The 18711-nt window shown below is 47.8% G+C and overlaps 1 protein-coding gene across 2 annotated transcripts in view; it reads left to right on the top strand.

Annotated features, from left to right (window-relative positions):
- The window catches only part of Amotl1 (angiomotin like 1), a 95374-nt gene that overhangs the window by 53747 nt on the left and 22916 nt on the right, over nucleotides 1-18711 (top strand). For both annotated transcript variants that reach the window (XM_005371687.3, XM_013355379.2), the window contains 4 exons: nucleotides 12979-13270; nucleotides 15065-15209; nucleotides 15971-16060; nucleotides 17436-17581. In XM_005371687.3, coding sequence (XP_005371744.1) covers nucleotides 12979-13270; nucleotides 15065-15209; nucleotides 15971-16060; nucleotides 17436-17581 — 673 coding nt within the window. The remainder of the gene's footprint in view (nucleotides 1-12978; nucleotides 13271-15064; nucleotides 15210-15970; nucleotides 16061-17435; nucleotides 17582-18711) is intronic.

The following is an 18711-nucleotide window of genomic DNA, read 5'->3' as shown; positions in this document are numbered from 1 at the left end:
ACACACACACATCCACACACTCCACACACTCCACACACTCCACACACCACACACACACACTCCACACACACCACACACACCACACACTCTCACACACACACACACACACCACACATACCACACACATTACACATACTCACACGCAGACTACACACACCCAAACATATCACACACACTCACACATCACACACACCACACACTCACACACACATATCACACACACTCACACATCACACACACCACACACTCACACATCACACACACCACACACACACCACACACACACACACACAACACACACACACCACTCACACATACACACCACACACACCACACACACTCCACACACACACCACACACTCACACACACACACCACACACATCATACACACACGCAGACCACACACACCCACACATATCACACATACTCACACACACACACCACACACACACCACACAGGAGAAAGCAAACTCTGGATGCGGGCTGGAGGCATTAGCCAGACCGTGGGGTCCTTTAGTACCCCCTCCTCACTCAGTAGACGTGAAGCTGGGCGCAAAGGTCTGAAGGTGTTGAGAGCATGCAGCTGAAGGAGCAGGGCACAGCAGCCTGCATCCAGCTTCTTGCTCTTTCACTGTGTTTCATCTTCCTGCCTTTTAGTGTGAGCGTGCCTTCAGATTGGCAGTCAGGTTGAGCAGTTCTTCCTGTGCGAGCCCTCTGCGCAGCCTTGGTCCACACATACAAATATAATCCCTTCCCCGGAGGTCCTTGAAGCCTCGTCTTTGGGGAAACCAGTATCGGAACACATGACTGCCACTCCGTGTGGTGTTCAGTGTGGAGATATGCAGAAAGCGCTGCCCAATTACATGGGGTAGAATGACTCAAACCAGAGGATGAAGCACGCTTCCCAGAGGAGGCAACACTGACTGGGGTCTCAAAGGGTTAATGCAAGCTGTAGGTCGAGGTAGGAAGGACACCTCCAGAGGCAGGAAAGCCGTGGGCATGGTGGAGAGCCCAGTGGATAGATGTAGTGAGATGTGACACAGAGTGTATTTGGTCGGGGATCTCTGGACATTATGTTAAGGAGTGTAGTGTTGGTCTGGAGGCAGTGAGAAGTGTGGTGTTCTCAAGCAGAGATACGTGTTGGTGTTTAGTGACTAGCTTCTGTAATGGTGCAGGCTGGTGAGACTGGGGGGCGGGGCCCATGAGGCCTTCACAGGAAGGGTGCCCAGGAGCGGAGACGGCAGGAGGAGGGCAGCGGTGTGTGCTAAGAGAGTCAGGGGAGCTAGAACTGAGAAGACTCTGATGGGTTAGGCCTCAGGGGAGCAGGCATGTAGCCTCTGGGGAGAATGTGGGAGTGGCCAGCAGTGGAGGGTGCTGGGCTTGTGCAGGAAGAGCAGAGCCTCTAAGAAGACAGGTGCCACCCGCTATTATTGGACATGTCATCATCTTAGCGGGTTTGTCTGTGTCAAACTGAATAAGCTAGTGTCCCTGATGTGACCCCAGTGGCTGGGTACAGGGTCCACCTGGCTCTGCATCTTTTGGAAGGGGCTGGGTCATTTGATTTGAGATGGATTTGATTGTTATCTTTCTGTTACTGTAACCAAATGTCTGGCGAAAGGCAACACGTAGGAGGAAGAACTTACTTTGGCCCCGTGGTTTGAGAGCATGGTGTCTGTCATGGATGGGAAGGTGCAATGGAGTTGGGGCAGGGCAGGGATGTGGACCAGAGTGCAGAGACCCTGGGGGTGGCAGCACTCGGGTGATTTTCTACTTAGAACCCTTTTTATTTAGTCTGGAATGCGGTGCCTCTCACATTCGATGTGTCTGCCCTCTCAGTTCCCTGGAAACCCTCACACAGACACACCCAGAGGTGCGTCTCCTAGCTGAGTCGAGTCCAGTCTAAATGCAGATGAGCCATCGCAGTGTGGAACGTTAGCTGTGACGCAGCCTGGCCAGCCTGAGCCTTCATGAGCAGAGAGCACACGCATTCTTCCTAACATGGTGTAGCCTGTCTACGATGGAGCCCCGGAGTTCTCTTTATACTGAAGGAGAACTTCCCCCTCAAAAGCCATCAGTTCTCCGGTGTTTATCACTTTGTCATTTCATAGATCACTCCAGACATTTCTCTCAGCCTCTGGAAGGTCTTGATAATAATAAAATCTTTCCAGATGAACTTCCCTTCTCCCTCGCTGGCCTGCAGTTTTTATGGTTTTGTTTTATTTATGTGTGTGGTGCTTTGCCTGCCTGTACGTCTGCACTGCTTGAGTTTCCGATGGCCCTGGAAGCCAAAGAGGGTGTCAGGGTCTCTGGAACTGGAGTTATGAACAGTTGTGAGCCACCATGTGGGTGATGGGAATTGAACCCTGGTCTACAGCACAGCCAGAGCCACCATGTGGGAGCTGGGAACTGAACCCTGGTCTATAGCACAGCCAGAGCCCTTACAGAACCATTTCTGGCGGCACATAACCGGGACCCTCCTTGTTTCTTGAGGTGGGTCGATGGGAGTGAGGCACTTCCTGGAGGCAACCCTGGTGACTCGTGGAGAATCCCATTTGTCTTAAAGTTCTGAGGTCAGAAACAAGAAATGCCCGAGGGATTAGAGTGAAATTTGCATGCCACATCAAAGTATCTGAGAAGACAGAGTGGACTGGCCAAGGAGACCGGCTGTGGGGCACAGCCGCAGCGAGCCAGCCTGGCTCAGCAGTCCAGCCTTTGGCCAGCTAGGTAAACAAGCTTGTCTTCACACAGCCTGCTCCAGACATGTTTCGCAGAGCCTGATCTCCAGGCTTTGAACCTGGGCCTGTGTTGTGTGACATGATGCATGACCCAAGAGACAAGCTATGCTCCTGGGAATCTCATGGACCAGTCCTTTTCTGGTGCTGGTCACTAATGGTGATGACTTAGGAAGCTGCATGCTATATACCCAATATAGAGTTCTGGACCAGGATGGGTCCTGGCTGGGGTCCCTCGGCCATCTTCCTGCCTGATGCTGCAAGAAGCCCTTCTTGGGATATAATGGATACCTAGCCCAACCCATTATATTTTGAGACGGGTTCTTTCTTGCCTATAGACAGGTCTGAAGAGTGTGTGCTAGAACTTGGGAGCAGTGTCTACCTCCCGGTTCCTCATGGGGCTCTTCATCTGTCCTGCTGCACTAAAGGGGGGCTCCTGGTGCTTGATGCCATATTCTTTATGTCCTGGGTAAACTGCTAAGAGCAGTCACTGGCCCCAGCATTGCCGACCTGCAGCATTGTGGTCCTTTCTGTGAATGAGCTCACGTGGCTGAGAAAGAAAGCGCTAAGACAGAGGACCAGGGTCAGGGGCTGCTTCCAGGATGTGGCTCTGTTCCTCCTTGGGCTCCAGTTTGCTTTTCCTTCTCCTGGCAATGAAAGTGGGTCACACTGAGGGCAAGATGAGACCAGGTCTGTTCTTGTGAGGACGGTGACTCCCTCCGCCCCCAAAGCAAACATTTGGTTATTAATTCTGACTCACTCGTGGTGACTTGGCTTTTGTAGTGTGTGGTAATGGAAGTGAAGGCATGAACGGATTCCAGGCATGGCTGGGGTTTCTACCAGAGCAGTGCGGAGTATATTAGTCAAGATGCGGCTTTGTTTTCCTAAGAAATCTGTCTATGCTTAAAAAGGAAGGAAGGACAGAAGGAAAGAAGGAAGGAAGAAAAAAGAAGGAAGAAGAAAGAGAAAGAAAAGGAAAAGAAAACTAGAGTTGCTAAAAATTACATATTAATCTCATATTTCCCAATAAACCACTAACATTGTAAAACATGGGATTTACAAGGTAGATGTAATAAAATGGCTTTTATTCCTATGATTTATGATTTGTATACTTTAATCAGAATCATGTATGACATAACTAAAACATGTTTTCTCTGTTTCGATTTTCCATTACAGTGTATGGCACTCTGTCACCTTGGTGCTGCACTCGGTGGAGCACTTGGTAGACTGTGGAGCACGGTGGCCCGAAGGCAGAGTGTCCCCAGGGTTTACCGGTGCAGACACTTAGCATGGCTTATAGTCCTTGGCCTTTACAACAATGTTAAGAAATGGGGACTAGGGGGTGGGGAGATGGCTCAGTGGCCAAGAGCACTGGCTGCTCTTGCAGGGGACCCCGGTTCAGTGCCTAGCACCCTCATGGTTGCTCACAACTGTCTGTATCTCCAGTTCCAGGGAATCTAACACCTCCTTTTAGTCATGGGCACTTGTATGTAATTGCTCCAGACACACATGCAGACAAAACGCATCAGTAAATCTTACAAAAAAGAAAGGGAATTCAGTTATAAAGCCCATCGTTATGTAAGTAAAACCTAAAGAGAGAGGTTCCAGTGACAATGATGGCCAGCAGATTGGTGGTGCAGGAACCATATCAAGCCCAGGGCCCCTTACTGCACAGGGCACCCCATCCCCCCTCCCCACTAACGCGCAGTGACTCTACACGCAATGGAAACACTAATGTTCGTTTGAGCTGACATACCTGATGAGCTTGTAATTAGTTTATTGACTCTCATCAGACTCCTCTCCCCTCCCAGATATCCTGGGAGACAATGGGAGCCAACTTAACTTTGCTGGAAGCTTCAGGCTGGGAACTTCTAGGAGTGTCTAACTTTTTGGTGTGAAATGATGTAAGCTCCAAAATTACACTCAGGAACTACACAGCCAAGTTATAGGGAAAAGTGTGCCATCCATACTACTACGTGTACTACGGTACTATGCCTCTATTGTGGCGCCTGCACTCCAGGACCATTCGCGAGCCGGGCAAGGGCCTGGAGATTTAAACACACAAAGACACACAGACAGAGACACGGGTTATCCTTGATGCCAGAATGCCCCTTTATTGTGTCCAGGGGCAGCTTATATAGGGCTCCTTAACTGATAGCCACGCCCCAGCCAAGCCCACCAGAAACCACTCTCCTGCCATCAGGAACTCCTGAGGGTCTTGTGCTCAGAGCAGCTGCAAGCATAACATGTTGTTTACCAGAAATTCGGGATCTGTGGGTTCACAGCTCCCAACAGAAAAGAAAGAAGAAAGGAAAGTCAAGTCTCTGTTCTGAATAAGCTTGACTTTGTGTTGGTCTGCCCACCGGACCCAAATTGGGCAAACAGGGCAGCAGTGTCTGCAGCTTGCTCTCAATGAGGTGAGGTCTGTGGTGGGATGTGGTCGTCGCTGGCTTTATACTACTGTCTGTTTTACCAAGACCCACCTTTGGGAGAGGCGAGCAGCTGTTGGTGACAGGACTCTGAAAGCCTTTCTTCCGGCCTGCTGAGCCTGGACATGTCTTTGCCCTTTATTGTGGCTCAGCCATGTCATTCAACAGAGGGGCTTTGCTTTCTAGCTTCCCAGAAACAAAGGAAAGACCACAGCCAGTTTGCTGGTCTTCTGGGAATACGTTGACTTGTTTTTTAGTAGGTAGATAACTGGTAAAGTAGGGGATGGAGGGGTTTGGCCCAAGCCTTCTGACAGCTCTGAGAAGCCAGGAGCTGTGGCCTTCCTTGCAGAGGGCTGGCTTCTTGCTTCTGTCAGAAACACGGCATCACCCTCTCCTTCCTCCTTGTTCAGTTCAGTGAATGGGCGGTGAGTGTTCGTGCTGACTGGGGAAAGCTGTCATTGGACCAAATTGTACTGCGACCGTATTCTCTATCAAGATGCCCTGAGCGTGTCTTCCCTAGACATGTCCTGGGGTGTGTGCGTGGTGGGGGAGTAGGTAAAGTAACATACAGGGTCATTGTGCTGGTAGTTTTATGTCAACTTGATACAAGCTAAAGCCATCTGAGAGGAGGAAACCTCCATTAGGAAAATGCCTGTAGCACGTTCATTCTCTTAATTGGTGATTGATGGGGGAGGGCCCAGTCCATTGTGGGTGGTGCCACCCCTAAGCTGGTGGTCCCGGGTTCTGTAAGAAAGCAGGCTGAGCAAGCTATGGGGAGCAAGCCAGTAAGCAGCATCCCTCCACAGCCTCTGCATCAGCTCCTGCCTCCAGGTTCCTTCCCTCACTGCTTTTGATGAGCTGTTAGATGGAGCAGTGAGTGAAATAAACCCTTTCTTTCCCGAGTTGCTTTTGGTCATGGTGTTCCAACAGAACAGCAGTAGCTGTAACTAAGACATCCTCTGGGTACATGGCAAATGGCATTCCATGGGGGAGAGGGAGGCAAGTGGGAAGCACCCTCAGAACCACGGGTGGCAAATGAACAATTGTAGTGGTGTAAGCAGTTTAGCAGGAGCCAATCCAGAGGCACCTGGAAATAGCAGGTCTGCCTATGGGCCAGTGCCATGTTTGCCAAGAGATGGGTCATAGGAAGGTGGGCAGCCCCTCTTATCGTGAGTCAGAAGTAGCTGGAAAGGGAGTGGGATTTGGGCAGTGTGTTTCTGAAGTGGTGAATTGGGATTTGTAGTTTATACAGTCATGAAAATGAGCCAATGCCTGGCATCCAAGGTAAATCAGACGGATCCCTTGGTTCCTCAGTGAAAGCTTACGTTTCCCTCAGTGAAAATGAGGCCTTGCAGCTTCATTTAGGTTCCACTCTGTAGGTCAAACTTCCTGTCAGAGGTGTCAGGCACCTCGGGGTGCACACCTGTAATGCTAGCACTTACGAGGTGGGGGCAGGAAGGTCGGTAATTTAGCTAGAGTCATTCTTGGCTACGTGGCAAGTTTGAGGTTAGCCAGGGTTAGTTACTTCACACCCTTTCTTTAAAAGAAAAAAAAAAAGAATTTAGTAATGTCTACAGCATTTAGGCTGAATTCTGGCTGGATACGCCAAGTGTATGCCTCTTGTGTCCTGAGAAGTAGCTCTGCGGTGTGGGAATTTAAAGAAGCCAGGGTCAAGTTCAGGTCACTTTCCCAGGAAACCCGACACAGCCCCAGCTGGAAGGCATAAAAGGGGTAACTTCTTTAAACAGAGGGCTGTGGTACCCACCCACATAGCAGGGATTCTGAGTTTAGTAAAGACTCAAAGCCTTCATTTGATCACTGATGAGACCTATGGCTGTCCGCAGGAGCAGAGGCTGCAGGTGGGGACTTTGGCTCCTTCACTTTTCACAGCCTCGGCTTCCTCTCTTTCTTGTTTGTATTTGGAGAGCGTCTTGTCCTGTTGCCCAGCTTGGCCTTGAACTCCTAGGCTCAAGCAATCCTGCCCCAATCAGCTGGTTACGTGGCTGTGATTAGGGGTGTACGTCATGCCCTGCTAGAAACAATCTTCCCTACAACTGAGTTGCTTCTTTACATAAACATAATGTTTATTGTAGAAATGTATGTGTTTCCTGCAGTTTTTCTCCCAAAGAGAAAACATTGGTCTTTTCCGTTTTCCTATCAAACACAGCCACTGTTAAACTCTGTTCACTATGTTGCTTAATCAAAAAGTTTTGAGAAAACACTGCAAGCTGCAAGGTTCTTTAAAAGTTGGAATTGTTTTTGTGGTTTTTTTTTTATTATTTTATCCCATTGTTTCTTTTTAATTGCCAAAATAACAATGCTAATTATTTTGTTTATATTTTCTAATTTTTATGTAATCTACACTTATTGCTTAGGGAATAATTTATCAGTTGTTTTCACCTCTCCCTGGCCAGATAACAGAAAAGGAAATGGAGGAAAGGAAGGGCTTATTTTTGGCTCCTGATTCAGGAAGGATAGCAGTTCATCACAGTGGAGGAGGCGTGTTTTCCAGAGTGTGTGGGTGGTCACAGTGTGTATGCAGTCAGGAAACAGAGATGAGCACAGGTGCCTAGCGGGCTTCTTTATCCCTTTTACCAGTCTGGGCCTCTAGTCTGTGCATAGTGCTGCCTACATTCAGGTGGGTCTCTCCTTAGTTAGACTCCTCTGGGAACATCCCCACAGACACCTGCAAAGGTGTGTCTCCTAGGTGACTCCAAATCCAGTTGGGTTGACAATGAAGATGAACTTTAATATGAATTTTTGTAGATCTAGCTATATTTATCCAATGAAAAAGAATAGCAAAAAATAAAATAAAGAGCCATAGTTCCACTAATTGGAGACAATCACTTTTACTGTCTATTGGATTATGCAGTAGGATTCTGTCTCATAACAAACAAAACCCAACAAGAGTCCCAAGAGTACTCTTGAAAAATTTTTTAAAATGTTGCATAAAAGCTTGGACAGACTTATTAATAGATACATTCAAAACTTGTTTCAGTTTTCTGTTAACTGTTTATGTTGGAAATTATGTATTTGAATGTTTACACTTTCTCTTTTGTAAATTATGTAACCACATTCGTCATCTGTCTACCCACTAATTTTCACTTTCTATTGTATTTCACAAAGGTTGGTCAGACAGTTTTCTATAACGGCTGACCTGTGGCTACACCCTGAGTTCCGTGTCCAGAATGTAGCATGCGCCTCCCATTCTGCCCACTCATACTCCGGTGTCAGCATTCTCTGATACCACTGAGTTCTGGAACTGGTTTCCAAGGGAGACTGCTTTGTATATGTGCAGTTTGGCCCTGTAGAAGTCCTGGGCAAGGCCAGTGACATGGCTTGACAGGGAAAGACACCAGACACCAAGCCTACTGACCTGAATTTGATCCCAAGGATCCACTTGGTGGAAGGTCAGAGCTTTTTCTTTGGATTATCCTCTGAATTCTGAACATGTGCTCTGATGGAATACACATACATGCAATCACACTACACGTACATATACATACATACACATACACAGCACATTCATACACATGTAGAAGATATACATGCATATATACACACATGTAATGCATAGGCATGTACACATAATAAAAATGTGTATGGATATGTATGTAATGTAAGACTTTTCAGCATCCCCTTTCATAATAGATTTTTTTTATTTTAAACTCTGATTAATTTGAATTTATACTAGTTTATAACATACTGGATTATCTAAAACTTTAGAGTACCCATCTGATTTCTCCTCATGGTTAAAATGTACTGTGTTTAATTGAACTAATCTATTTTGAGAAGCTAAGATCTGTGATCTGGAGGCTGGTTGTCTCTTCAATTGGAAGTCTTCATACATTCTGCTTTGGAAAATTATTTTTTAACACCCTTCTATTTTTTTAAACTGCGTGTGTGTGTGTGTGCATGTGTGCGTGCATGCACGTGTGTTTGCCACATGTGGTGGTTGCCCACCTCAGAGACTAGAAGATGGTGCCAGATCCCCTGGAACTGGAGTTACATGCAGTTGTGAGCCACCCAGTGTGGGTGCTGGGGACCCAACTCTGGTCCTATGCAAGAACAGAATATGCTCTTAATCACTTTGAACCACCTTGCCATCCTTTAAAAAAAAAATAAAAGATACAGATGAAATTTATTTAGAAATCTATTTGTTAATTTAATTAAGACATTTAAAAGACATTTTTTGTGCTAAGGGCATGACCCAGTAAAATGCCTGCTATACAACTCAAAACATTTGAGTTTGGATCCCTAGAACATGGCATGATGTCACCTGCCTGTAAGCCCAGTCCTGGGAAGACAGAGACAGGAGGATTCTTGAAGCAGTTAGCCCAGCTGAATTGATGGATTTCAGGTTCAGTGAGAGACCCTGTCTCAAGAAATGAAGACAGAGAGTGGTTCAGGAGTGACACCCGATCTTGACCTCTGGCCAACAGACAGAACTGTACCCAAATCTTCGTACACACATCCACAAACACAAACATGTACACAGCACTTAGATATATCAAAGTCCAGGTATCTAAAATATTATCTTTCAGCAAATAATTAGTATAAAAACCATTGAGATGTTTTCCTTCTCATTCAAGTCTACTTCTGATGCCTTTACCCAGAGCTCTTGTAAGTGCTCAGAGACCTCTTTCTGTTTTGGACAAGCAGAGAGAGACCTGAGCTAGGTGACGTGTCCTGGTGTGTCCGGCAGTTCCCTAGAGCTGCTCTGCTTTTTTGCCTCCATTCTGTGGTTTTGACAGAGGGGCCCTGGTGTGGTGGTGTGTGTGCCTTGGGAAGTGTTTTTAGCTTTGTCAGAATGTCAGCGCCATGGTTCCCCTGTAATCCTGGGAGCTTTAATTCGCATACCAACAAAACAGAATAATGGTGCACCTGGTGTAGGGACAGTGGGTGCCCAGGTTGGGGAGAAGCAGATTAAATCAGTGCTATTCATGACACAGCTTGTTTGCTGGCAGAATATAAAAACTTGTCTAATATGCTTCTGAATACTGTTCCATGTTGAGAGGAACATGTTACTATCAACCTGTTTCTTTAAACCGAGTAACACTATTATTTCAGTTTTGTGACCTCCCCACACAGGAGAAGGCAGAGTCCCTGTTACTATGTGGGGATCTCCATGATCCCAGAGTCTAAGTAACTGTGATTGGCGGGGGTTATCCCCTTCATCACATAGTGTCGAAGGGTTATCTCTTCTTTGAAAAGCAGCCAAGCAGATAGGAACCAACTTGGTCTCAGAGTTGGGGATTAAATCAATGAACCGAAATGACTGCATGTTAAGTCACTATGAGTTATAAGCTTCTGTCCTCAGTTGCACACCGATGATTAGGTAGAAGAAAGGTCATAGGCATGAAACAATGAGTAATATTAACGTATAAATTTGTGAGAATAAATAGCATAAGGCTGGCCATAAGAGGGATAGAGGGAGATTAGAGCAACAGTGGACGTGCAGTAGTCCAGGCTAGCCTGTAACTCACCATATGTAACCCAGGCTGTAGGGGAATGTGGTACAGTAATGGTGTTGGGATATCCTGACTTATCAGGAAGCCAGGATATACTTAGAGCTGCAATAGGACAGCTCTAGAGGCTGGAGCTGCAATGGGACAGCTCAGACCTGGAAGAAAGGTGTTCTGACTATCCCTGTTTGGGAAGCCAGGCTACCTGAACCTGGGGTATGGCGGGGGAGGGTCTCCCCACAGGATACAGGGATCCTGCCCTTCTCCTGGAGAGCAGCTACAGCTGAGCTCTGCTCTGTTCCCTTACGGGAGCGTCCTAGCAGAGCTATCTGCCTCTTCTCAGGCTTAAGATGTTTCTTTTGCTAACACTCTGCTAAGGGGAAGCCCCCTGAAGAAATGTAACAGTCACCTCCAGCAGCGAAAAGTTGTCACTTTTCCTTTGCTTGCCTTGCTCAGCTCCCCTTAAGGAGCTTCCTAGCAAGGTTATTCTATTCTGCTCTGCCTTGCTGATATCCCCTAGGCCTCAGCAAACTTTCTCAGCTCAGTCTTCTAAGGGAGATCCCAGCCAGGTTCTTCTGCTCTGTACCTGCAAATGAAGGTCATCACCCAAGAATCTTTTGAGAAAGAGATTTATTTGGGAAGGAGGAATCCAGGAGAGTGGCTACCTCTGCCAGGGAGGGATTAATGGCAGCTCTTATCTGAAGGGGTGGAGAGGCTTCTATAGGGCCTCTTAGGGGCGGAGTTTTCCCAGAGAGACAGGGGATTGGTTAGTTTTTCCCTGCTCAGGGATTGGTCAGTTTAGCTAGTCAGAGGCAAAGATGGCTCTGACTTCATAGCCAAACTGTTTCTTTCACTGGACGTTTTTAGCTTTTTGACTCTAGTCTTAGGACCAGGGCATATTTCTTTCACTGGCTCTGATTCTAGGGACAAAGTGTGTTTCTTTGACACTAGTTTCAGAGTCAGGGCACGTGTCTTTAGTCATGGGTTCATGGATAAAGATGTTTCTTTCCTGGCTCAGGTCTCAAATACAAGGTGTGTTTCTTTGTCTGGTGTAGGTTCGGAGTCAGGGTGCTTAGTGATTGGTTGGTTTCCTGCTCCAGATGTCCCTTTTACCCTACACAGGCTTTCCTGAAACTTGTGGTCATCTCCCTGCCTCTGCCTCCCAAGTACTGGGCTTATGGGCCTATGCCAGTACACACAACTGTCCTGCTGTCAGTCAAGTCTCGTCACCTCCCCTCCAGTTCCCAGACCTGGAAGTAGAGATTAACGTGAAGGTTAAATTCCTGTCTCCGGGGAAGAGAGGCAGTAGGGATGGGAGAAAGAGACGAGACTTATATGCCGCGTGTTCCCATGAGGGCTTATGTGTGCATTTCCATGAGGTTGCTGTGTGGGGCTCATGACACAGGGTAGCAGAATAGCGAAGGCAGAATTTGGGGGAGATGGAAACAGGAGCTGGAAATTCGTTATTTCACATTGAAGCCAAACACCAGGAGCTCAGCCTTTAAAGGATACTATTGGGTGCTTTTGGTCATCAGACTAGATTTGAAGTCTGGATGTTTAGACCTCAGAACAGAGTCATCGGAGCATAGATCTTTGCCTACACTGTCCCATTTGATTAATTAGTAGCACTTCCCATTTCTTGCTAAGCCACAAATCTAGAGGTAATATTTTTATCTTCCTCCCTTCTTATCTCTTCATCCTTCATAGACACAGAACTTCTCTCCTGGGCCTTACCCAGACCTCCTTTCCAGGGCTTTGCCCTGTGACTGAGCTCTGTGCAACACTCCTAGCAAGGTAGCCCCATTAGCCTCTTATGGAGGTGCGGCTGTGGCTTGCCCAGGCCTGCCGTCCAGGCTAGCGGTTCGCTGGCGGTGCTTTGCATGGGTTGCATCCTTCTACTCGGTGATGCTGGCTGCTGCTGGTTTCTGCCGTAGGTCTTGTGCGCTGGCCAGTTCTAGCTGAAGCCCAACTTTCTCCCATCTCACTCTTCCATTCAAGTCACTGCTCCCTCTTGGCTGCCTTACAGACTTCAGCCCAAACTTCTGCCTATGAGACTCTCTCCCTGACCTCTTACATAGAAGTAGCTTCTCCAGAGTTCTATTCTTTGGAGGCTACACTCAGCTTCGTCTAATTCTAGCACGGCTTGCCCGTCGGCTTGTCCACTGTTTGCCCAGTAGCCAAAGCTGGTGAGAAGAATACGGTAAATGCCTGAACTTACTGCCGAGTTGAGTGTGGGGAAGTGCACCGGCGAGCCCAGCCAATGGAAGCACCGACGATGCCTGTGCTGGGGACCTTCCCTCCTCTCCCATACTAACTCTGGAGTCTGACGACTGGTCCTCTCTTTCCCACAGCCGGCCATGCCAGCTTCCTTTTCCATCCACGGTGCAGCAGCACAGCCCCATGTCCTCTCAGACTTCCTCCGTCAGCGGACCACTGCACTCTGTCTCCCTGCCTCTTCCCCTTCCGATGAGCCTGGCTGCTGCTCCACAGCCTCCCCCCGCCTCCCCCAGCCAGCCGCTTGGACCAGATGCCTTTGCAATCGTGGAGCGAGCCCAACAGATGGTGGAGATCCTCACGGAGGAGAACCGCGTGCTTCACCAGGAGCTTCAGGGCTGCTATGACAACGCCGACAAGCTTCACAAGGTACGTGACGTGAGGAGGTAATTTGATGGACCATGGAAGGAGAGAGGTGAATGATGGGCTATTATTGTCAGGACACTATGGGATGCTTGGGTTTCGTTCTGAGCACAAGGATGTTCATAGAGATCTTATGATTCTGAGGGCCTGTCTTGGCACTTCCTGTTTTGAATGCAGCCGTACTGTGAACACGGTTTACGACACACCACCACTCATGGTAGCTCTGGAAAAAGCAGAAAGGCATTGTTGAAGAGTGGGACAAAGGAAAGAGCCAACTCCGGTAGAAGGAGGCCAAAGGACCTGATCTCTCAGCTCCACCCTCCTTAGAGGACATGTCTATTCCATGGAGGGACTGAAAACTTCCTCTGGCCTTCTGGTGACAAAGGTGACCGATGGCACAGTGCTTTGCTACCCATGGTTAAGGTTCAGCTGTTGCCTGCCTTTCCACGTGGTCTCTTTCAGTCCCCCACCCCCACTTTTTTGTGTCACTCCAGTCATCTAACTTCTGTAGTTGGCTTACAAAGTAGCGGGTTCCACCCGACATTTTCACACACTAAGCCTTGGCATATGAGTTTGCATAAAGCCCTTTTCCCCTTTACACAGTCCTGTCTCCCTGCTCTGTGTCCCTTTCTTTCTTCACACAGCCCCTTCAAGTTTCATGCTCTATACACCTAGATTTAAACAAATCAGAACTAGAATCAGTTTTGAGAGAAAAGCATCCTGTGGTTCTGAGTATGGCCTGGTCACTTATGCCATTTCTCTGCAAATGCCATATCTTCATCTTTCTTTATAGCTGAGAAAGCTTCCCTGGGTGTTCAGTCCACTTTCTTTCCCCGTTTGTTGTTGGGTGGGCACCTAGGCTGGGCCCGTGATCTCGTCTGCTCTGCTACACAGCACTGCTAGGAGTTGTTGGTTTCCACTTGGAGATGCTACTATGCTAGGCTCCCGTTGTGACAGTGACATACTTGTTGGACCTGTCTTCACAGTAGTTAAAGGCTCCATGGTTAGCTTTCTTGACCTACAGTTGCAATCCCATCCCCCATCACGCCTTCGCATGGAGAGGTTTCCACTGCACATCTGTTTACAGTTAGCCTCAAGGCCATTTGTTCTCCATAGCACTGTTTCGCAGACAGCACTCAGCGTAGAGGCAGGGCCGGGGTCTCCGGAAAGAACAATGTGCTTAGAGTCTGCAGGTCTGGGTTTTGGTCAGAATGCTTGTTTTCCCCCACTTTAACACCTTCCTTATGTGGAATTGGAACTTGATTAATCATTGTAAGTGATACAAAAATAAGCTATGTAGGGGGCTGGAGATATGACTCAGTGGTTCAGAGTGCTTGCTGTTCTTGCAGAGGACCTGAGTTCTCAGTACTCTTATTGTGTGGTTCACATTTGCCTGGAATTCCATCTTCAGGGGATCCAACACCATCTTCTGGACTCCTTGGACACACACACACACACACACACACACACACACACACACTAATAATAATAATAATAACAACCAAATAAATTAAATATTTTAAAAGGGATGTTTTGGTTATGTTTAGATTCACCCCTGACCCTTGTCAGTACCAAGAGACTTCACTGGATTAAGTTAGACAGTTTGGCCAGATTTGACAGACCATCTGTATAGGATCACTGTAGGTCTTACAGGGCAGAACGAGAAGCGAAATGGAGTAGATATGAAACCTGAGGTACAGACAGGCGTCCACGATGCAGCCTCATACACAGGATGCTGGGCAGCCAGCATCACACAGGCCCTGTCACAAATGCCACTTTAATGCTAAGTCTGTCTTGCAGTTTGAAAAAGAGCTGCAGAGGATCTCAGAAGCCTATGAGAGCTTGGTCAAGTCCACCAGCAAGCGTGAGTCTCTCGACAAGGCAATGAGAAACAAGCTGGAAGGCGAGATCCGGAGACTTCATGACTTCAACAGAGATCTCCGAGGTGCAACCTGGTCTAATGCCTCCAAGACTGGGTGTCTTCCATGGCCACTCTCCACCTTAATTTTAATTTTGTTGTGTGTGCTCATGCGTGTGTATGTGGGGAGGGGTGTGTGTGTGTGTGGCTCTGTGTCTGTGTGTTTATTTCAGAGGAGAGTTGATTTTCTCTACCATGCTGAGGCATGGTTACTCTTGCTGTTTCTGCCATACTTTATGCTCAAGGTTAACTGGCTGACGAGCTTGTAGGTGATTCTCCTGACTCTCTCTCCATAAGAGGACTGGGGCTAGAGATGCAACTCCTGCATCTGGCTTTTTTGTGGGTCTGGGAATTAAGTCAGGTAGTCTGGGCTTCATTGTTAGCCTGTTTACCTGCCAAGCTATCTGGCTAGCCTCACCCTGCTTTTTTTTTCCCCTGGAGAGTGGGGGTCTCATTGAACTGGCGGCTGGCTGATATAACTAGGCTGGCTGACCATCAAGCCCTAGGGATCTCTGTCTCTAGTTCCCAGAGCTGGATGACAGATGCATGCCGCCAGATGCATCTTTCGCATTAGTGAAAACTCCAGTCCTTATGATGTGCAGAAAGAACTCTGCTGACTGAGCTCATTTTCAGCCCCACAGGTTTTTCTCACGAGAGCTTGGAGAATACCCCCAGACCGCTCAGTCTGGGCCCCTGCCTGATCATCTCCCTCCTCATCTGCAGCTTTTGGGACTGACCCTGTTTCTTTGTCGTGTGGTGACTTAGGCTCATCTCTGCTCTGTTTGTAGATCGACTGGAGACAGCCAACAGGCAGCTGTCCAGCAGGGACTATGACGGGCACGAAGACAAAGCCGCAGAGGGCCAGTACATGTCCCAGAGTGAGTCTATGTGTTTAAAGGTTTTATCTTTAAAATACAGGAGACTGAGGCAAGGGTGATAGTAGCTTCTGGGCTGTGCTCTGGGAGTTCAGGGGTTCAGCCAGGCTGCTGTCTTCCTGCACACCCTCCATGTGAATCACCACACTCCCCTTACTTACGCTTGGCGTTGCAGAAGCCTGAGTCTGTTTGATTTAGGAGCAGGGCCAGTGTCTTTGTGATCCTCCAGATTTATTGGGAACATATTTTATTAATTTTGCCAGATGCAAATGATAGCATCAAATGGTTTTAGAAAAACCATCAGCCAAGGTTTGAATTTTTGCAAACTCATTGCATGAGCCAGAAATGTAAAACTCCAACTGTCATATTTTAAAAAGCTGTTTAGATAATTGTATTCTGGTATATGTCATAATTCTTAGCAACATCATGACTAAGTGCTCACAGCTTAAATAAAGACAATCCAAAACAACAAAAATTAGCATATTCAAGAAGTAGTCCTGCATGTTCTCATAACAGTATCCTGATGTATGGGTTTGTCAGAGCCCTAAATTCTGAAGACAGAGAAATTTGCCAAACTTTGTGATTTTTGGTAGTTTGGCCTAACTTCCTTTCTAGCTCCCAAGCTGACTCTTGACTGGATCAGTTTCAAGCCCCCTCCCCCTCCCTTTATTTAAATTCCACCTTTGGCCTGGGCTCACTGATGCTAGCCTGGCTTTTCCTGACATTCCTTTGCAGTCCTGCAGGAGATGATTGCTGTGGGCTTCAGGCTTACAGAAAGAGCAGTGACCCTTTGACCCTTTAGCTCATGTTTAATGAAGAGTGTGTTGTTCATATTGATACTGTGTATTTGCCGCCTCATCTGGGCTTATGGAGGAGAGGTGTGCTCACTGGTTTATGTCAACTTTACACAAGACAGCATCACTGGAGAGGCAGGAGCCTCAACTGAGAAGATGCTGTCATAAGATTGGTAGACAAACCCGTAGGGAATTTTCTTAGTGATTGATGTAGAAGGGTCTGGCTCATTGTATGTGGTGTCATCCCTGGGCTGGTGGGGCTGCTGGCTCCTGCATGCATTTTCTGCTTCCTTCCTGTTATGCTGCGATCAAATCCAGCACCTTGCGCATGCTTAGCATGCACTGTCCCACTGATGTGACCCAGCATCTCATCACTGGATGCACATCCGAGCAGAGAGTCAAGGGTGGGTTTGAGGAAGTCATTCCTTCACTCGCCCTTCATCGCTGTCCAGCAGCAGTGGCAGCAGCAGCAGCTCACTGCTATTTGTATGGTTATTTTCAGTCCTTCCAGATGTAGCCTGGCAATGAGCCTGAGGCTGAGAACTTTCTGACGGAGCTTGTTCTGTTTTTTTCCCCCCTTCCAGACAAAGAATTCTTGAAGGAAAAGGAAAAGTTGGAAATGGAGTTGGCAGCAGTGCGGAATGCAAGCGAGGACCATCGGAGGCATATTGAGATCCTGGACCAGGCTTTGAGCAATGCCCAGGCCAGAGTCATCAAGCTGGAGGAAGAGGTGAGAGCAGCGTGGGAAAGGGGCAGAGGAGAGAAGGGAGAGTTGTGAGGAACCCCCCAGGTGCAAATGAGTAAAGGGTTTTCCATCACGGAGGCAGGCAGAATCTGAGAGGCAGGTAGTAAGAACATGATCCAAACAAGGACCCACACCTACCCTGTTGGTAGCCAAGTGCCCAGGGCTGCAAATGATTGGCATGACCAGAAGCTACTGGTGCTGGTAGAGCTGCCATGGCTGGGTCTTTGTGCTCCCAATTCTAAGGCCAAGGATTAGTCAGGTGGGTTGGGCTGGTGCCATACCCTACACCCTGAACCCAGGAAGTGCTGGTTTAGCAGTCTGGGTAAAACCAGCTCTTCAGCTTAGCGCTGTCATTGCATTGACTGTCCCTTTTTCCCCCAAGAGAGGAATCTGAAGATCATGTGTAAGGTGTAAGCTAGGGACTCTAGGCTGTAAACTGAGGCAGGAGGAGCAGAGGGGTTACCTACAGGCCTGCACCTTGTGGCTCCCTGCAGAGGTGGCTGCCACTTCTGTGATGGGCACCCTAAGCAGACATCATCTTGGTAAGTAGATGCCAGCAAGTCTGGAGGACAGCAAGAGATCAGGCCAATACTTAGCCTGGTGGTTGGAATAGAAGGCAGCGAGGGCTGTACCCCTTAGGTTCATTTTAACCCTACAAGTCCCATGTGAAAACTCAAATTTTAATACCAGCAGGAGAATCCTGAGTGGCAGCCAAGAGATCTACCTTGTCATTGTAGAAAGTGCCCTTTGACCTTTGACAGTGGGTCTACTCTGAACGAGGGAGGCCTGGATCTCTGTATTATTGTCCTCAGTAAAATCACTCTCAAGGGCTTGTCTCCATGCGTGGAACTAAGGAAATTCAATTTTGTAAGCTCTTTTGTTTATTCCCTTTTAAAAGGTATTATTATTGTGTGTGCATGGAATGTGGAGGAGGACATGTGTCATAGCATGAATATGGAGAAGGATCTATGGCATAGCATGCAAGTGGAGGAGGATTTGTGTCATAGCATATATGTGGAAAAGGACACGTGTCATAGCATGCATGTGGAGGAGGACCCGTGACATAGCATGCATGTGGAGGAGGATGTGTGTCATAGCATGCATGTGGAGGAGGA

Source organism: Microtus ochrogaster, unplaced genomic scaffold (assembly GCF_000317375.1).
Source record: "Microtus ochrogaster isolate Prairie Vole_2 unplaced genomic scaffold, MicOch1.0 UNK121, whole genome shotgun sequence".
Taxonomy (NCBI): domain Eukaryota; kingdom Metazoa; phylum Chordata; class Mammalia; order Rodentia; family Cricetidae; genus Microtus; species Microtus ochrogaster.
The sequence above is the reverse complement of the archived record's forward strand: the minus strand, read 5'-3'. Positions and strand labels throughout refer to the sequence as shown.